This window comes from Lactuca virosa, chromosome 4 (genome assembly GCF_052849685.1).
Source record: "Lactuca virosa cultivar CGN04683 chromosome 4, Lactuca_virosa_CGN04683_v6, whole genome shotgun sequence".
NCBI lineage: Eukaryota > Viridiplantae > Streptophyta > Magnoliopsida > Asterales > Asteraceae > Lactuca > Lactuca virosa.
Genome location: NC_136429.1, coordinates 151,415,168 through 151,429,894, shown reverse-complemented (window position 1 = coordinate 151,429,894; position 14,727 = coordinate 151,415,168). Strand labels below are relative to the sequence as shown.

The following is a 14,727-nucleotide window of genomic DNA, read 5'->3' as shown; positions in this document are numbered from 1 at the left end:
TTTGAAGAATTTTTCAGATGTGATGGGTTTTGCAGTTCCATGTTAGCCTTGGGAAAGCTTTCATGTTTTCTAGCCAACTTGTTTGTGATTCGAGTATGTTGCTGGTGATTTTGAAACTTCTTAAATTTCCAAATCCTATCCATATTATTTGTTGAAGATTCAGGGGGGGGGGAGGGGAGATGTTTGTTCAAGGGGGAGTTCGTATTTTCAGATCTATGTTCTTTTAAATATGATATTTTTCAGATATGTTCCTCTCTCTTTGAAGACTCCAAGTTCTGATGAGTCTCACAATTTAAGGGGGAGAAATGCCAATAAGATGTAAATCATGATCGTCGTCAGTTTCAACATTTAGGGGGAGATTGTTGAGTATTGAAAATATTGAAACTGAGTTGTCATTTGTGAAGACATTTGTTTTGAAGGTTGTTGAAGACAATTCATGAAGAATCTTGTGCTTAGTGGTTTCTTAGTTTATTTGACATGTGATGTATTTAACCACTATATATAGACTTTAGCTTAGCTTGTTAGGTAAGCTTCCCAAAAAGACTCCCTTTCTGTATCAACATTAGTTAGGTTGAGAAAACCAAAGTCTCTTGGTATGTTCCATTTCTCGTCAATAATATACAAGAGCTTTGACAAGATTCCTTGCAATTTTGTATGATTGATTCATTATTGTTATTCTAATTCCGCACTCGTTATTTTGTTTTGGACATCACATATAATTATTAAATGGGATGGTGAAGTTGTGGTTATGGGTGATTTTAATGAAGTTAGGGTTAAGGCGGAGCGTTTTGGTTCTTCTTTTAATGAGTTCAGGTCTTCTATTTTTAACGATTTTATAGCTGCTTCTGCTTTATATGATGTGCCTCTTGGTGGTTACTCTTTTACTTGGTCTCATAGGCCGGGTGGTAAAATGAGTAAATTAGAATGTTTTTTGATTTCCGAGGGTAGTTTGGAGTTGTTCACACACATGAATGGGATGCTTTTGGATAGACACCTCTTGGATCATCGCATAATTATTTTAAGGGAGCCGATGTTGGATTATGGTCCTATTCCTTTTCATGATTTCCATTCTTGGTTACTGATGGTTGATTTTGATAAATTGGTTCCTACCTCTTAGGAGAATGATGGTGTGCATGAGGTGAATGCTATAGTTTGTTTTAAAAAGAAAATGCAAGCTCTTAAAATTTATTTAAAAGTTTGGATCAAGGAGTATCGCTTACAAAAAAAGGAGGAAATTAAAGGTAAGTTTTGGATTTATATTGTAACTTTGATGTTGGTTTGGGTGCTCCAGATTTAGTGGATTCTAGAGCTTCTCTTATCAAATCTTTAATTGATATGGATTGTTTAGAATCAGTGGATCTAGCTCAAAGGGCTAAGGTGAAATGGTCGATAGATGGTAATGACAATGCAAGTTGTTTTCATAGCATAATCAATAAAAAACGTAATTAGTTGGCTATTAGAGGTATTTTTCGAATGGAGATTGGAATGATGAGCCGAGGCAAGTTAAAAAGGATTTTTTTAATCATTTTGCTAATCGTTTTTCTGCTCCTTCTTGCTCTTGGCTTCCTATATAAATGTAGTTTCCTCGTGTTTTATTTGGTGATCAATTTGCAGTTTTGGAGGAGGAGGTGTTGCCTATGGAGATTAAAAGGGCAGTTTTGGATTGTGGCTCTGATGAATCCTCTGGCATGATGGTTTTACCATTGATTTTTTCTAAAAATTATTGAGTTTTGCGGAGGGTTATATTGTTGCCGCGGTTCAGGAATTCTTTAGATCTGGAGTCTTCCATACAGGCTGTAATCCTTCTTTTATTGCTCTTATTCCGAAAATTTATGATGCAAAATTTGTGAAAGATTATAGTCCTATTAGCCTGATTGGGTGTCAGTACAGGATTATAGCTAAGATTTTAGCTAATTGGTTAAGTATGGTGATTGGTGATTTGGTTAGTGAGCAACAAACAATTTTTGTAGCAAATCGTCAGATCTTAGACGATCCTATGATTCTTAATGAATTGGTCTCCTGATTTAAATATAAGAAAAAAGGCGATGATTTTTAAGGTAGATTTTGATAAAGCATATGATTCAATTAGATGAGATTTTTTAGATGATATTTTGGAGCAGTTTGGTTTTGGTGATAGGTGGCGGGTTTGGATTAGAGGTTGTTTATATTTTTCCATGGGTTCGGTGTTGGTCAATGGAAGTCCTACTGGTGATCTTCGGCTTCATAAAGGTTTGTGTCGAGGAGACCCGCTTTCTCTATTTCTTTTTTATTTTGGTTACCAAATCTTTGGACATCACCTTTTCCTGCGCAATGAAGCAAGGTCTTTTTGCGGGTGTTTCTATTGATTATTCTGTGTCTCTCTCACATCTTTTTTATGCAAATGATGCGGTCTTTATTGGAGGGTGGAAAGACTCTAACTTTTCAAACATTGTTAGTATCTCGTAGTGTTTTTTTATTGGATTTTGGATTGAAATTAAATGTGCATAAGTTCAGGATTTTGGGTGTGGGTGTTCCTTTTAATGAATTAAGATGGTGGCTTCTAATATTAGGTGTGCAACTATTAAATTTCCTTTTATGCATCTGGGAGCTATGGTGGGTGGTTCTATTTCGCGTCATCAAAATTGGACTAAAGTTGTTAAAAAAATTGATTCTCGGCTTTATAATTGGAAGACTAAACCTTTTACGGTTGGTGGTAGCCTAAGCTTGCTTAAATCGGTTGTAGGGTCTATGCCTTCTTATTTTATGTCGCTTCTCATAGATCCTTTTGGTATTCTTTAAAAAATTGGAATCCATGTAGAGTGTTTTCTTTCGGGGTGTGAAAAGGGACGAGAGGAAGATAACTTGGATTTCTTGGGAAAAAGTTTTGGCTGCAAAAGAATATGGAAGGGTTTAGACATTTCGGGTGTTTTAGTTTCTTCAGCCATGAGTTTGATTGATTTGATTTCCCTTGGTTCTCCCTCTTCGGCCACTAGATGGGTGAAAGTGGTGCTTATTAAAGTGAATGTTTTTTTGTTGGAAAATGTTCATGGATAGGTTACCTATGAGATTCAGATTATCGAAGAAATGGATGGATATTCCAAAGATTAGCTGCCCAATATGTGATTATGGTGTTGAAGATGCCAACCATCTCTTTTTCACCTGTTCGGTAGCTAAGGCAATGTTGGTTAAGGTTCTTGCTTGGTGGGGTATGCATGCTTATTCTTTTTACTCTTTTGATGATTGGGCTACTTGGTTTGGTAATGTCAAAATGAGGATGAAGGCGAAAGATGTTTTTGAAGGATTGTTTTATGTCTCTTGGTGGTATATTTAGATGTTTAGAAATAAGATCATTTTTAGTAATGTTCTTCCAAAAAGGGATATTATTTTTGATGACATTGTCTCCCGGTCCTACTTTTTGTGTTCAAATAGTTCTAAGGGTCAATTTCATTGGATTTTGTGGCTTCAAAACCCAAATTTAACTTTCTTGTAATGGTCTTTGTTGTTTTGTTCTAGCTTCTTGCTAGTTTTTTGAGTTAATATAATTTCTACCGTTCTAAAAAAATGGCGGAACGACGATAGGTTGCGAGTCATTTGTTTGTATGCATACTATGGGTGTTGGAATTTATGGTATATTGGGGGAACTCACTAAGCCTATGCTTACATTGTAAGTTAAATGTTGTTCATGAACTTCGAATGTGAGAGGGAATGACACAACGTGACTGTACATTAACATAAGTGTTATCTTGTTATTTGGAGACTTCCATTGGATTTTTATGTTAACATTATGAATTTGAAACCAAGGGATATTATGATATGATTTAAAGGAATGGTTTTGAATGTTTAACCTAGTTTTTAAAAGAAAGTTTTGGTATGAAATTTGGGACGTTGCAGCATATGCAAAATCACCAAAAGTACATCGTTTTGGTAATTTTCGTAGTGTAATTTTGATAATTTCAATGATGGATTTCCATATTTTCAATTCTCACCTACAAAATTGGTGGATCCCACAATTTAGAGGTATAAAAAACCTAAAATTTTGTCTTTTTTACTTCATATTTACAAAAAATTGAACTTTCACTATTTAGTCAAGATCATTATCAAATACGTATCTCTAAGTGTTACTCCTACATACCAATCTCGTTTCAAAGATAATATTCTTAAGGTTATCTCTTCTATTATCTTTCCATTAGCGTCATAGTTGATTTTCTGACTCAGAAATTAGGATTTTGTAGCTGTCATCTGTAGAATTTTTATGTTTCAGTTAAATCTTCTAATGATAAATGACATTTCGCATATCACACATCCAAAATCATCATCTCTTAGTGAAAAGTGATGATTTCGTTGGTGTAATCATCGAAAATATAATTTATTAATAAATTACACGTGTGAGTTTGCTATTTATTTATCCATAGTTTTTTGTTTTGTTTTGTTTTTGTTTTTGTTTTGTTTTTGTTTTTTGTTTTTTTTGCAGGGTTTAGGGTATTTGATTTGTTAGAAAAGAAAATAAAAACTGTTTTGGAAGTCCTAATGAATATGAGGGATTTTTAAGCGAAGATGAGCTAGAAACCCGAGGTGGTATTGAATTTATATGCACTAAATGGATTAGTAGAAGCCCCAACCAATAGGAAGTAAACAAGCTCTCAAGACTTTAAATAGTTTTTATTTGAGATGTATTTGATATGTTTTTTTCTTATTATTAGACATTTTTATTATATTTCCGCATCATAGTTTGTTATCCGGTTCGTTGTTGGGTTTTACACTTGTTTATGAGACCAAGTGTTTGATATCTCTTCGGTATATGTTTGGATTGCTAAGGTAATGGTTTCGGTCTGCCGTAAAATCCTCATTATTTTCTTTGTTTTTATGATTTTAGAGTATTATTTAAATTTTTTGTAAGGGTTTTTTATGCAAAGTCATCTAAAGATTTTATTTTAATTTATTAATAAACTCTTATTCTCTTCTTTTTTTTTTTTTGTCGATTTTCATAGCCTTGCATCCTTCTTCTTTCTTTTTCGATTATCGTGAAATTATACTAGTGCCTTTATAGTTTTCTCGTTTTTGGGTTTCCACTTAAACTTTCGTGTTCTATGTGTTTATTGTTTGTATTCCAAGCATAACTTATTTTATAACATCTTTTGCAATGCTTTCTAAAGGTAAGGCCAAGGCACATTTATCCTAGGTCAAATACGTTCATTCCACACTAATCGACAAGGGGTTGTGCCCATTTACCCAAAAGGGGGACTTTCGGGGGAGCGGCCCCTTTGACTCAGTTTTTTTTTTTTTATGTTCTGGTCTTCTGGATCAAACTCATCTTAAACAAGAATGTATTATGCACCATCAAACTTGCAGTGGATCGAGTTAGATCCTCTTTGACACTTATAACACAAGAAAAAGAGGTCATGTGACAGTAAAATCACCAAAATTTGGACCATCTTTCCTAGAATAATATATATCTCAATTCTATTTAGTTCACCCTTGTCCGTCTCAATTTCATAGTCGTCAAAAGATGCATTGCACTAAATAAATGGTTGAAAGAGGGATGTGGGGACCGTCGATGAAAGAAATGTCAAAACTCAAAATCCATCGTGCCCGTTGAATACGGATGATTTAATCTACAATATATGTCAACGGACCACTCTTTTTAATATTTGTCCTTAAAGGCTTAAAACGGAGATGCAATTTGATCACTTTTGTCAACATGTTGATCCACAAATAATCAAGATTCTATCTTTGTTAACTAACATTCAAAAATCAAATTAAATATACTATTAATTGGTAGGTCAGAAAGTGTATACGACTTTAATCACGGACTAACTTGCTTAAATTGAAAGAAAATAAGCATCAATAATTAAAGGGAAATTAATGATTCTTCAACTTGTCCTACCTTATCAAGCTTATTTGGAAACAAGACGTAGCACACAATTTCTATTAAAAGCCTTTTTTCTTTCTAAATAGATACACCACCAATCTATTTAATTCTTATCTTTAGGTTTTTCCCATATATATCAGCCAAGTAGCCAACAGCGCCTATATATTAGGCCAAGAATCCAGACACATAACCAATAAGGTTTCCTTCTATCTTCCTTCTCTCCACACTCAACCATAACTAATACTTGTTCGGCAAGATGATGATGATGATGATTATGATAGCGGGATTCGTGGACTCCATAATGTCACCCATCAAGACTTGGTTAGACACGGTGTCGAATACCCACGACCACCTCAAGAACACCAGCATGGTGGTGAAGGAGCTTGGTGTTGGTATCTCTCCAATTGAATGCATCGTGTGCCTGTCAGAGGTGGCATCAGGAGAAAGGTTGGCAATGCTAGAAAGGTGCAGACATGGGTTTCACGTTCAGTGTGTTGAAGCATGGTTGAAAGACCATCCAAACTGCCCTCTTTGTAGAACCCCGATTTCTGGTTCTAATGAAGATACCCACAAGCATAGAGTTTACTTGAAGAAATTGTATGGGATCATGAGCTGTTATGGCTTCCGTGCTGTCGAGAGCACGGCCGGTTGGCTAGCCAGGGTTTCCACTCCGGTCTTTCTAAGAGCTTCAGTTACTTGTGATATAACTAGTCGATAGATATGCTCTTATACATAGTACGTTGTTTATGTTTTTTTTTGCTATACGATCTCTTATAACAACATGTAGGTACGTACATAAGGCTCTTGTTTATTTCATACAGATATATAAGCATGTAACGGAAACTTTGATAATTATAGATATTCTTTATTCCTTACAAGAAATGTTTCTTTAATTTGTGTTGTCAATGGTCATTTTGCATCATAATTACTCCTATTTTAGTGCGAGATATACGTGATGTAAAGAAAATAACGGTGCGATATATAGAGACATAGAACAGTATCATCCCGATGGTAGTAGTGCAATAACGGTCTTATTCGTTTGTTTCGTTGTTTGTCATTCACGGAAAAAAGTGGTGTGAAACCAAAAGGTCAAAATAATTGGCTTTTTGCGTAGTCAACAATGATAATGGGAATGGCCGCAGCCAGTTTTAATATGGCAACATACGCACACGGCCTCACGGGTTTCATGAAAGAAACGTTGCCTCATATCTTCCACAAAGAAAAAAAAGCTCTTATTTGATTATTATATTAATTAATAAAAGATACTTTTGACTAAAATATCAATATCTTATGCATATATAAATTTGAAAGTTCTTACGGTTGTTCTTTATTGTGATTTGTTTACGTAACCACTTGTTAATGAATTTTTAATGATCTTCATTGTGATTTTTGTTAATTATGTAACCACTTGTTAATGAATTTTTAATGATGGGAGCATATTCTCACATAATTTTTTTTGTCATACATAACGATTTATATTTTAATGGGGTTGTACAATATGCAAAAAATACTGTGTTTGTTTTGTTGTGTATGATAAAAAATTGTTGTGTAGAACTAATTCCCTTTAATAATTCATTGTAAGGGCACTCACAATAACTCTATAGAGCTTAACCTATTGCCACATCTTTATCACCCAATATCTTTTGATTATAACTAGAAACGATCACAGTCAACTTGGTTCAATGGTTATAATACATTCCAATACTTTTTCCGAAAATTCAGCTCAGCATGAACTTTTGACGAACTTGATAAATCTGTACTGATACGACCATAAAAATTAACCCAAAATAAAGTTGGAGACATACTAAAACACATTGCAATATAACTCCAAGGGTGTTATTAAACCCAAAATAAATTATCCGACCATCAATACATGTTGTCTAAGTAGATAATCTATCTTCCTATCATCACTTTTATTTATAAGGTCTTATGTGATCTGACTTGTAATTCTTCAACTATTCTATCCAATGTTAATCAACCTGAGTATCCCAAGATACTTGCCAATAAAAATAATAATATATAAGACAAGTTTGTCTCATGAACATAGGTTTGGATACAAAATATACAACGATTCCATACTATCATATAATCTTTATTTTAAATCAAAATTTATAGACTTTCATTACAAAACTTTTCAAAACCCTTCAATTTATAACAAATTTTATAAATATTTACTTTTAAAACATGTTACATTGCTAAATCATTCATAAACCGTCACTTTAAAATCATATAACATGCTTATATGCAACCTAATTCACACAGTAATGCAACCTTGAAGAGCTCATACCCTGTGTACGGGACATACTGACTCTCTAGGACCTCACATCCTTTATCTTTATCAATTATATACTGATTTTTTTATACCTAGGCCCTACAAATAGTAGCTCCCCATGTCTGTACCAAGATAGGAAGAGCCAATCAACCGATCATGACATCATGCTCATATAACATATAGGTTATGCAAAGAGCTACAATTCCGATAGAGTCTTCTAAATCTCATTCATAGGATATCATGTGTTTAAGAATTTTTTCATATTTATCATGTAATTCATATTCGATGTATGCATGAGCACCATTTTTTAGTCATTTAATCACACATCATGAAATGCAATGCGTAATTCTATAAAAACATAAATCTTTCTTAAAAAGAGACATTTTGTAATTTCTTTAAGAATTTCATTTATAAGTTTCTCATATATATATATATATATATATATATATATATATATATATATATATATATATATATATATATATATATATATATATATATATATATATATATATAAAGCGTTCATTTGTACTATCATACCATACTTTACTTTAGAAGAGAGTTCATTTACTTTCAAAACATACTTTGCCCTTATAAAGAGTTCACTTGCTTTATAAAACATATTTTTATTCTATAAAATAGTACTTATACGTTTCATACATACTTTACACTTGCAAAGGAATTCATTAGCTTCGAAGATATTTTTTTACTCTATAAAAAGAGTACTAATACTTTCAAATATATTTTGCTCTTATAAATGGAATTTATACATGCTTTAATCTTTAATTTCAACTTTTTAGTGTTTAAAACGTCACTTTGTGTAAAGTGAAGGGGTTACCCAATGAGCCCCTTCATAGCCAGCAGGTTTATTGAGCCACGAATAAGTTGCAATGTCAATTGATACATAATTGACAATACTTGCCTAATGTGTTTCTTACCCTTCTTTCTTTATAAGCCGATGAGAAGTCTCTATCGTTTTCTCACTTAAACCCTTTCTCTTAGTTTCTCTGTGAAAATCAATCTTCTAGGTTATTTCTATGGCTGTTTAAATGAAGATAAATCTTCATTTCCAAGGTATTTTTACGTGGTACCCTGCAATCAATTATTTAGATGGAATACAACACTGGTTTGAAGATGTGGATTTTGCTGGAATGGACAAGAATGCATCTGGGGGGGGGGGGGGGTTGAAAGATGTACATAGGAGAAATATGAGAAGGTGTACTATTGTATACCAGAGTTGGAGTTTCCTGAAGGGTTGAGCATAATAGCTACAACATAAACTATATGGATTTTATCGAGATAGGGTATGCTTGTTGTTATGTACTTCAGGTGTACATAGATCACATTGCTGTGAATCTGCAGGATTGGCTTAATGATGAGCAAAGTGAAGCATTCAGTCTTGAAGATAATCATTCATGTGCAAGAGATTTTCATGAAGATTTGCAATATTATATGGACTTTGGAATTGACTTAGAAAATTTGGAAGGAGAAGAGATAGATGATGGGATAAGTTAGATTATTGCATTCCTATTAATAATACCAAAAATGATGTGTTTTTTAGGAAGCGCTGCCCAAAGGTGTATCCAACCCCAGACAGTCCATGTCATGAGGATCCATATCTTCCTATGCATGATAATGAGGTAAAATTGGATTAGCAAACAACCTTTAATGAAGATGTTTACTAGAAAAACAAAAAACATGTGCTAGGTATGAGGTTTGAAAGTCATAAATTGTTGAAACATATGTTATGTAATTATGTTGTTGCAAATGGTTACTAGTTATGTTATAAAAAATGATAGTATGAGACTTTTAGTTAAATGTTGTTCTGGCTAGTGTAAGTTTAGACCGTGGGTGATAGTTTGTTTTATTTACTTCTTTTTTATAGTTTATTTTAGTATTTTTAGCCTTTGTTATTGTTATTGCATTGTACATTATTTTCCTTCTTTATCTTGGATCATATCGGTACTTTCTATTTTGCATAAGGTGTTTTTTAGGTTTTTGGAGCCTCATTGCGGTATCAGATTAGCTTGTTGATGGACTTAGGGGGTTTTCTAGGAGTTATTGGGCTTTTCATATCGATTTTAGAAGAATTGGGCTTGGTGTGTTGAAGACTTGGATGAAGTGGGCTTATGAAGATGGGTCATGGACTTTTGTTATTGGGCTTCGACTATCTATTTTGATGATTGGTCAAATTTGAATCATGTGAGGTGTGAAGGGGATCAAGGGAATCTTGAGTAGTCAGATAGAGTGTTGGAAGAAATTAAAGAGCCAATAGTATTTCAACATCATTTGCGAGGGTGGGGTCTCACCTGCATAACTACATTTAGGGGGGATTTTTGTCATTGGCTTCATCATTTACACTGGGGGTTAGGTTTGGCAACCATTACTTCGAATTTTCCCCTATTGGAGCATCTTGGAGGCGTTTTTGGAGAGTAGAGCTATCATTTTCTCTTTCTTCTAATAATTTCTAATTTCTTGATGTTAAAACACTTTTATGATTATTGTCTTGTTGCCATGAGTGACTAGTTAGTGTATTTTGGTTGACTTGGGCTAAAACCCTGGGATATTTGTGGGTTTTGGAGGACTTATGTTTGATTGTCATTTATCTCATGTTATTAATCATTAGTTCATAATTCTTATGCTTGCTTGATACATTGATCACATGCTTGGTATTTGAATGTACAATTGTTGGTTTATTTCTTTGACTTAGCAACGAATCATTGAATTTGCTTAGAGCAAGGGCTTTATGATGGTAGAAATCATCTCTAGCTTATGGATCATGACTCCTTTATAGATGTGTAAGCATTAACATCCTCCAGGAATTGGAGATTCCTTCATTCTTAAGGATAATGAATTTTCTTGGTTTCAATTGCTTCAATTGAGTCCTTGATTTTGATTAAGAAAGTGTGTTGTGGGCTTCCCCAACCTCCATACTACCTTTGAGGATTTTTGATATATCATGATTCATGATTGCTATAACCAATTTGGGATGAATGACATGCTTATATATTGAATCCTAATGATAAACACACAAATTTTCATTATGTTGAATTGACTTAATTGACCAACTATCTCCAATATTTTAGCATCCCATCATCTTGCTTAATTGCAAGTATATTAGTTCTTCGAGTCTTTTAGTTTTTAAACAATCACAACCCCCCTTGTTTAATTGTAGTTACTTTTATTATACTTGTTCTATTCGATTGTATTGGTGACTGAATACAACCATTTCCCCATGTATCGATCCCCTTTTTACTATTATATTATGTTTTATTTGAAAGCAAAAAGGTGTAATTTGCTTGGTCGAATTGACGTCCCACCAAGTTTTGGCGTCGTTGCCAGGGAAATTGGTTATTGTTATTTGATTGTATATGACTTGGTCTACAAGAACCGATGAACAACTCTAGAATTTTGAGATTGGAAAAGAAGCAAGAGGTCGAAAAGTTTATCCAAACAAGCAAAACAACAAGAACTCGTTCAAGCTTCTTCTTCTCAATAAATAAACATAGAAGATCAAGTTCATACTTCAAGTGATACCGACACCGTGCTGACTTCATCAATTGTTGGTAATTTCTTTGAAGACGTTCCGTTTGAAAACTACATGGCCATGAATAACTCTCCACCTCACACTCCTAACCCAAAACCAAACAATCAAGATGCCAATACCCCACCCCAACAACAAAGACAACAACAACAACAACATCAAGAACCACTAATATCTATTGCACCTTAGAATCAATCCCCTCCTCACCCAAATCAACCCAATTACCAACAACCACAACCATAACCACAAAACCAATACAATCAAACTCAAAACAATGATCTTCAAGTTCAACAACAACAACAACCCATTTACCAACAACCTCAAATGTACCAATACCCTATGTACCCACAACAACAACCTCTTTACAACCAATATCCTAACTATCAACCATGCCTACCAGAAATGTTCAATCACCAACAATACCCACACCAAACATACCAACAACCTCCCCAACAAAACCCCAACCCACCCAATCCCCCTCAAGAGTTAGACAAATGATGCAAAACGGATGTTACCCACACATCTATTGGTATTGTTTACCCCGAAAACCGTTGAGGGATCGAACTAAAGTCAAGTTTCAAAAAGCAACTCACCAAATTCCATGGTTTGGATAGAGAAGATCCTCAAAGGCATTTTATGTCTTTTTATATGATATGTGTTAGTATGTTTCCCGAACATGTGGCATTAGATGATGTCAAGTTAACCGCCTTTCCAGTCACCTTGGAAGATAAAGCTAAAGAGTGGTTATTTAACTTACCATCGATATCTATTCATACATGGGAGGAGTTACTCAAATCCTTCAATAGCAAGTTCTATTCCACCTCTCGAATATCAAGTCAAATGAGCGACATTTTGGGGATTCTTCAAGGGGAGAATGAGACTTTTCATGATTTTTGGGAGCGGTTCAACAACTTGTGTACAATTTGTCATCAACACAATATACCCGAACAACTACTTCTTCAACAATTTTATGAGGGTATAAATGAAAACGATCGTAGGATGATTGATGCTTCAAGTGGTGGTGACATATTCAACAAGACACCTCAAGAGATATGATCACTTTTTAGTTCCATTTCTCAAAATCAAAGAAAATTTAAACATCAAAATAACATGAAGAGAAGTTATCCATATTTTGTTGGTGAATTTTGCAACACCAAACATTTGGAATCAAAACTCTTGGATTTTACTAATGCGTTGAATCAAATGGTAGTGGGAAGTGGTCAACAATTATTGGTTTATAACCTTTGTGTCATGACGAGGCATTATACGGATAAGTGCCCCATACTTGGAAGTGAAGCGGAAGATGTTAATGCAATGAGAGGATATCAAGGTCAACCAAGACCCATCGGATTCCAAAATACAAACAATCTCAATATCCCTAATATTCATCATAAAAACATCTATATCCACAACATACCAAACCATAATATGGAACTCCACAAACATCTGACCCCCCCCCCTCCAAATTACGAACAACGTTAACAACAATGCCAATCAAGTGGTGACCATAAAATGAGTCTTCAAGAACTTGTTACTTCACTTGCTCAAAGCTAAACACATTTTCAACAAGAGACAAAGAACACCTTCTCCAACATTCAAGCACAAATTGGAAACTTTGCTACCACTCTCAAAAAGATGGAACAACAAGATAAAATTCCATCTCAAACTAAGAAGAATCCAAATGAGAGTGCAATAACTTTAAGAAGTGGGAAAAATCTTGGAGAAAGAACCCTCAAAGGAGTCTCAAGAGAAGAAGAACATGAGGTTATTGTTTTTGAACCTTCAAAAGTGGTAGTTCCTCCAAAGGAACCAGTTGTCCTAAACATTGATCAAACTGAATCTTCCAACAAGCCTATCAATCCATTAATCATACCACCACCCTTCCCCTCCCGGTTAGCCATCTCAGAGAAAGAGGAAGATAAGGAATTCTTTGATACTTCCAGTAAGGTCCAAATCAACATTCCACTATTGGATGCCATTAAGCAAATCCCAAGTTATGAAAAAATTCTCAAGGATTTGTGCACCAATAAGAGGAAATTCAAGGCAAATAAAAAGAGTCAAGTCAATGGAAATGTGTTCGCGGTTATCCAAAAGAAATTACCTCCCAAATGTAAGGATTCGAGAATCTTTGCTATCCTTTGTACTATTAGTGAATTACATGTTGACAGTGCCATGTTAAACCTTGGAGCCTCAATTAATGTGATGCCATATTCGGTTTTTTAATCTCTCAATGTTGGACCTTTGGAAGAAACCCGAGTAATCATCCTTTTAGAAGACAAGTCAAGTGTGTTTTTAAGAGGAGTGTTGGAAGATGTGCTAGTACAGGTACATCAACTTGTCTTTCCTGCGGATTTCTATGTTATAGATCTTGAAGAGAAGACTCCTTCCAAATAATCTATGATCCTCCTTGGAATACCTTTCATGAATACCGCTCACACGATAATTACTTTCCATAACGGGAAAATCACTATGGAGTTTGATGGAGAGGCCATTCACTTCAACATCTTTGAAGCAATGAGGTACACTAGTAACATTTCTCCATTATATCATGTTATTGTGATTGAGCCAATAACCCAAGAAGTGTTTGATTTGAAGGGTTTTAAGCACTATAACAATCCTATGGTGCACATACAACCCTAAATGCTTTGGATCTAAGTTTTCTCAAGTTATACATGCAATTTCATTTTATCCAAAGCATGAACCCTAGCTAGCATACAATTGGAGATTTACAACATAAAAACTAATTAGATGAATACCTCTTTGTTGTAACTTGTAGTTCTTTCCCTTTCAATAGCTTAGTACCTCAAATGTGATACCTATAATAAGTCAAAAACACCAAAAGTAAATGGAGGCTTATGAGAGAGGTTAGGAATTACCAAAAATCGGCTAGGGTTTGCTTCTAGGAAGTGTTGGCCGATTTTGGGAAGCTAGGGGTTCAATTTATAGTGTGGAACCCTTAGGGTTTCATACATAAAACCCTAATATACTTAAGCCTTTAAGTATTACAATGATCCATATGAAAGACCCTTAGGACTAACTCTTCATGGACTCTCACATAGATTT

General features: G+C 34.3%; 1 protein-coding gene across 1 annotated transcript; it reads left to right on the top strand.

Moving 5' to 3' along the window:
* The first annotated feature begins 13,299 nt into the window (after positions 1-13,299).
* On the top strand, positions 13,300-13,887 carry LOC145105228 (uncharacterized). The gene has a single exon (XM_079042363.1). The coding sequence runs from the start codon at positions 13,300-13,302 to the stop codon at positions 13,885-13,887; it is 588 nt and encodes a 195-aa protein (XP_078898489.1).
* The last annotated feature ends 840 nt before the right edge of the window (positions 13,888-14,727 follow it).

Excerpts from the sequence above, each read along its gene's own strand:
- LOC145105228 (XM_079042363.1), top strand. The coding sequence starts at position 13,300 with ATGGAACAACAAGATAAAATTCCATCTCAAACTAAGAAGAATCCAAAT.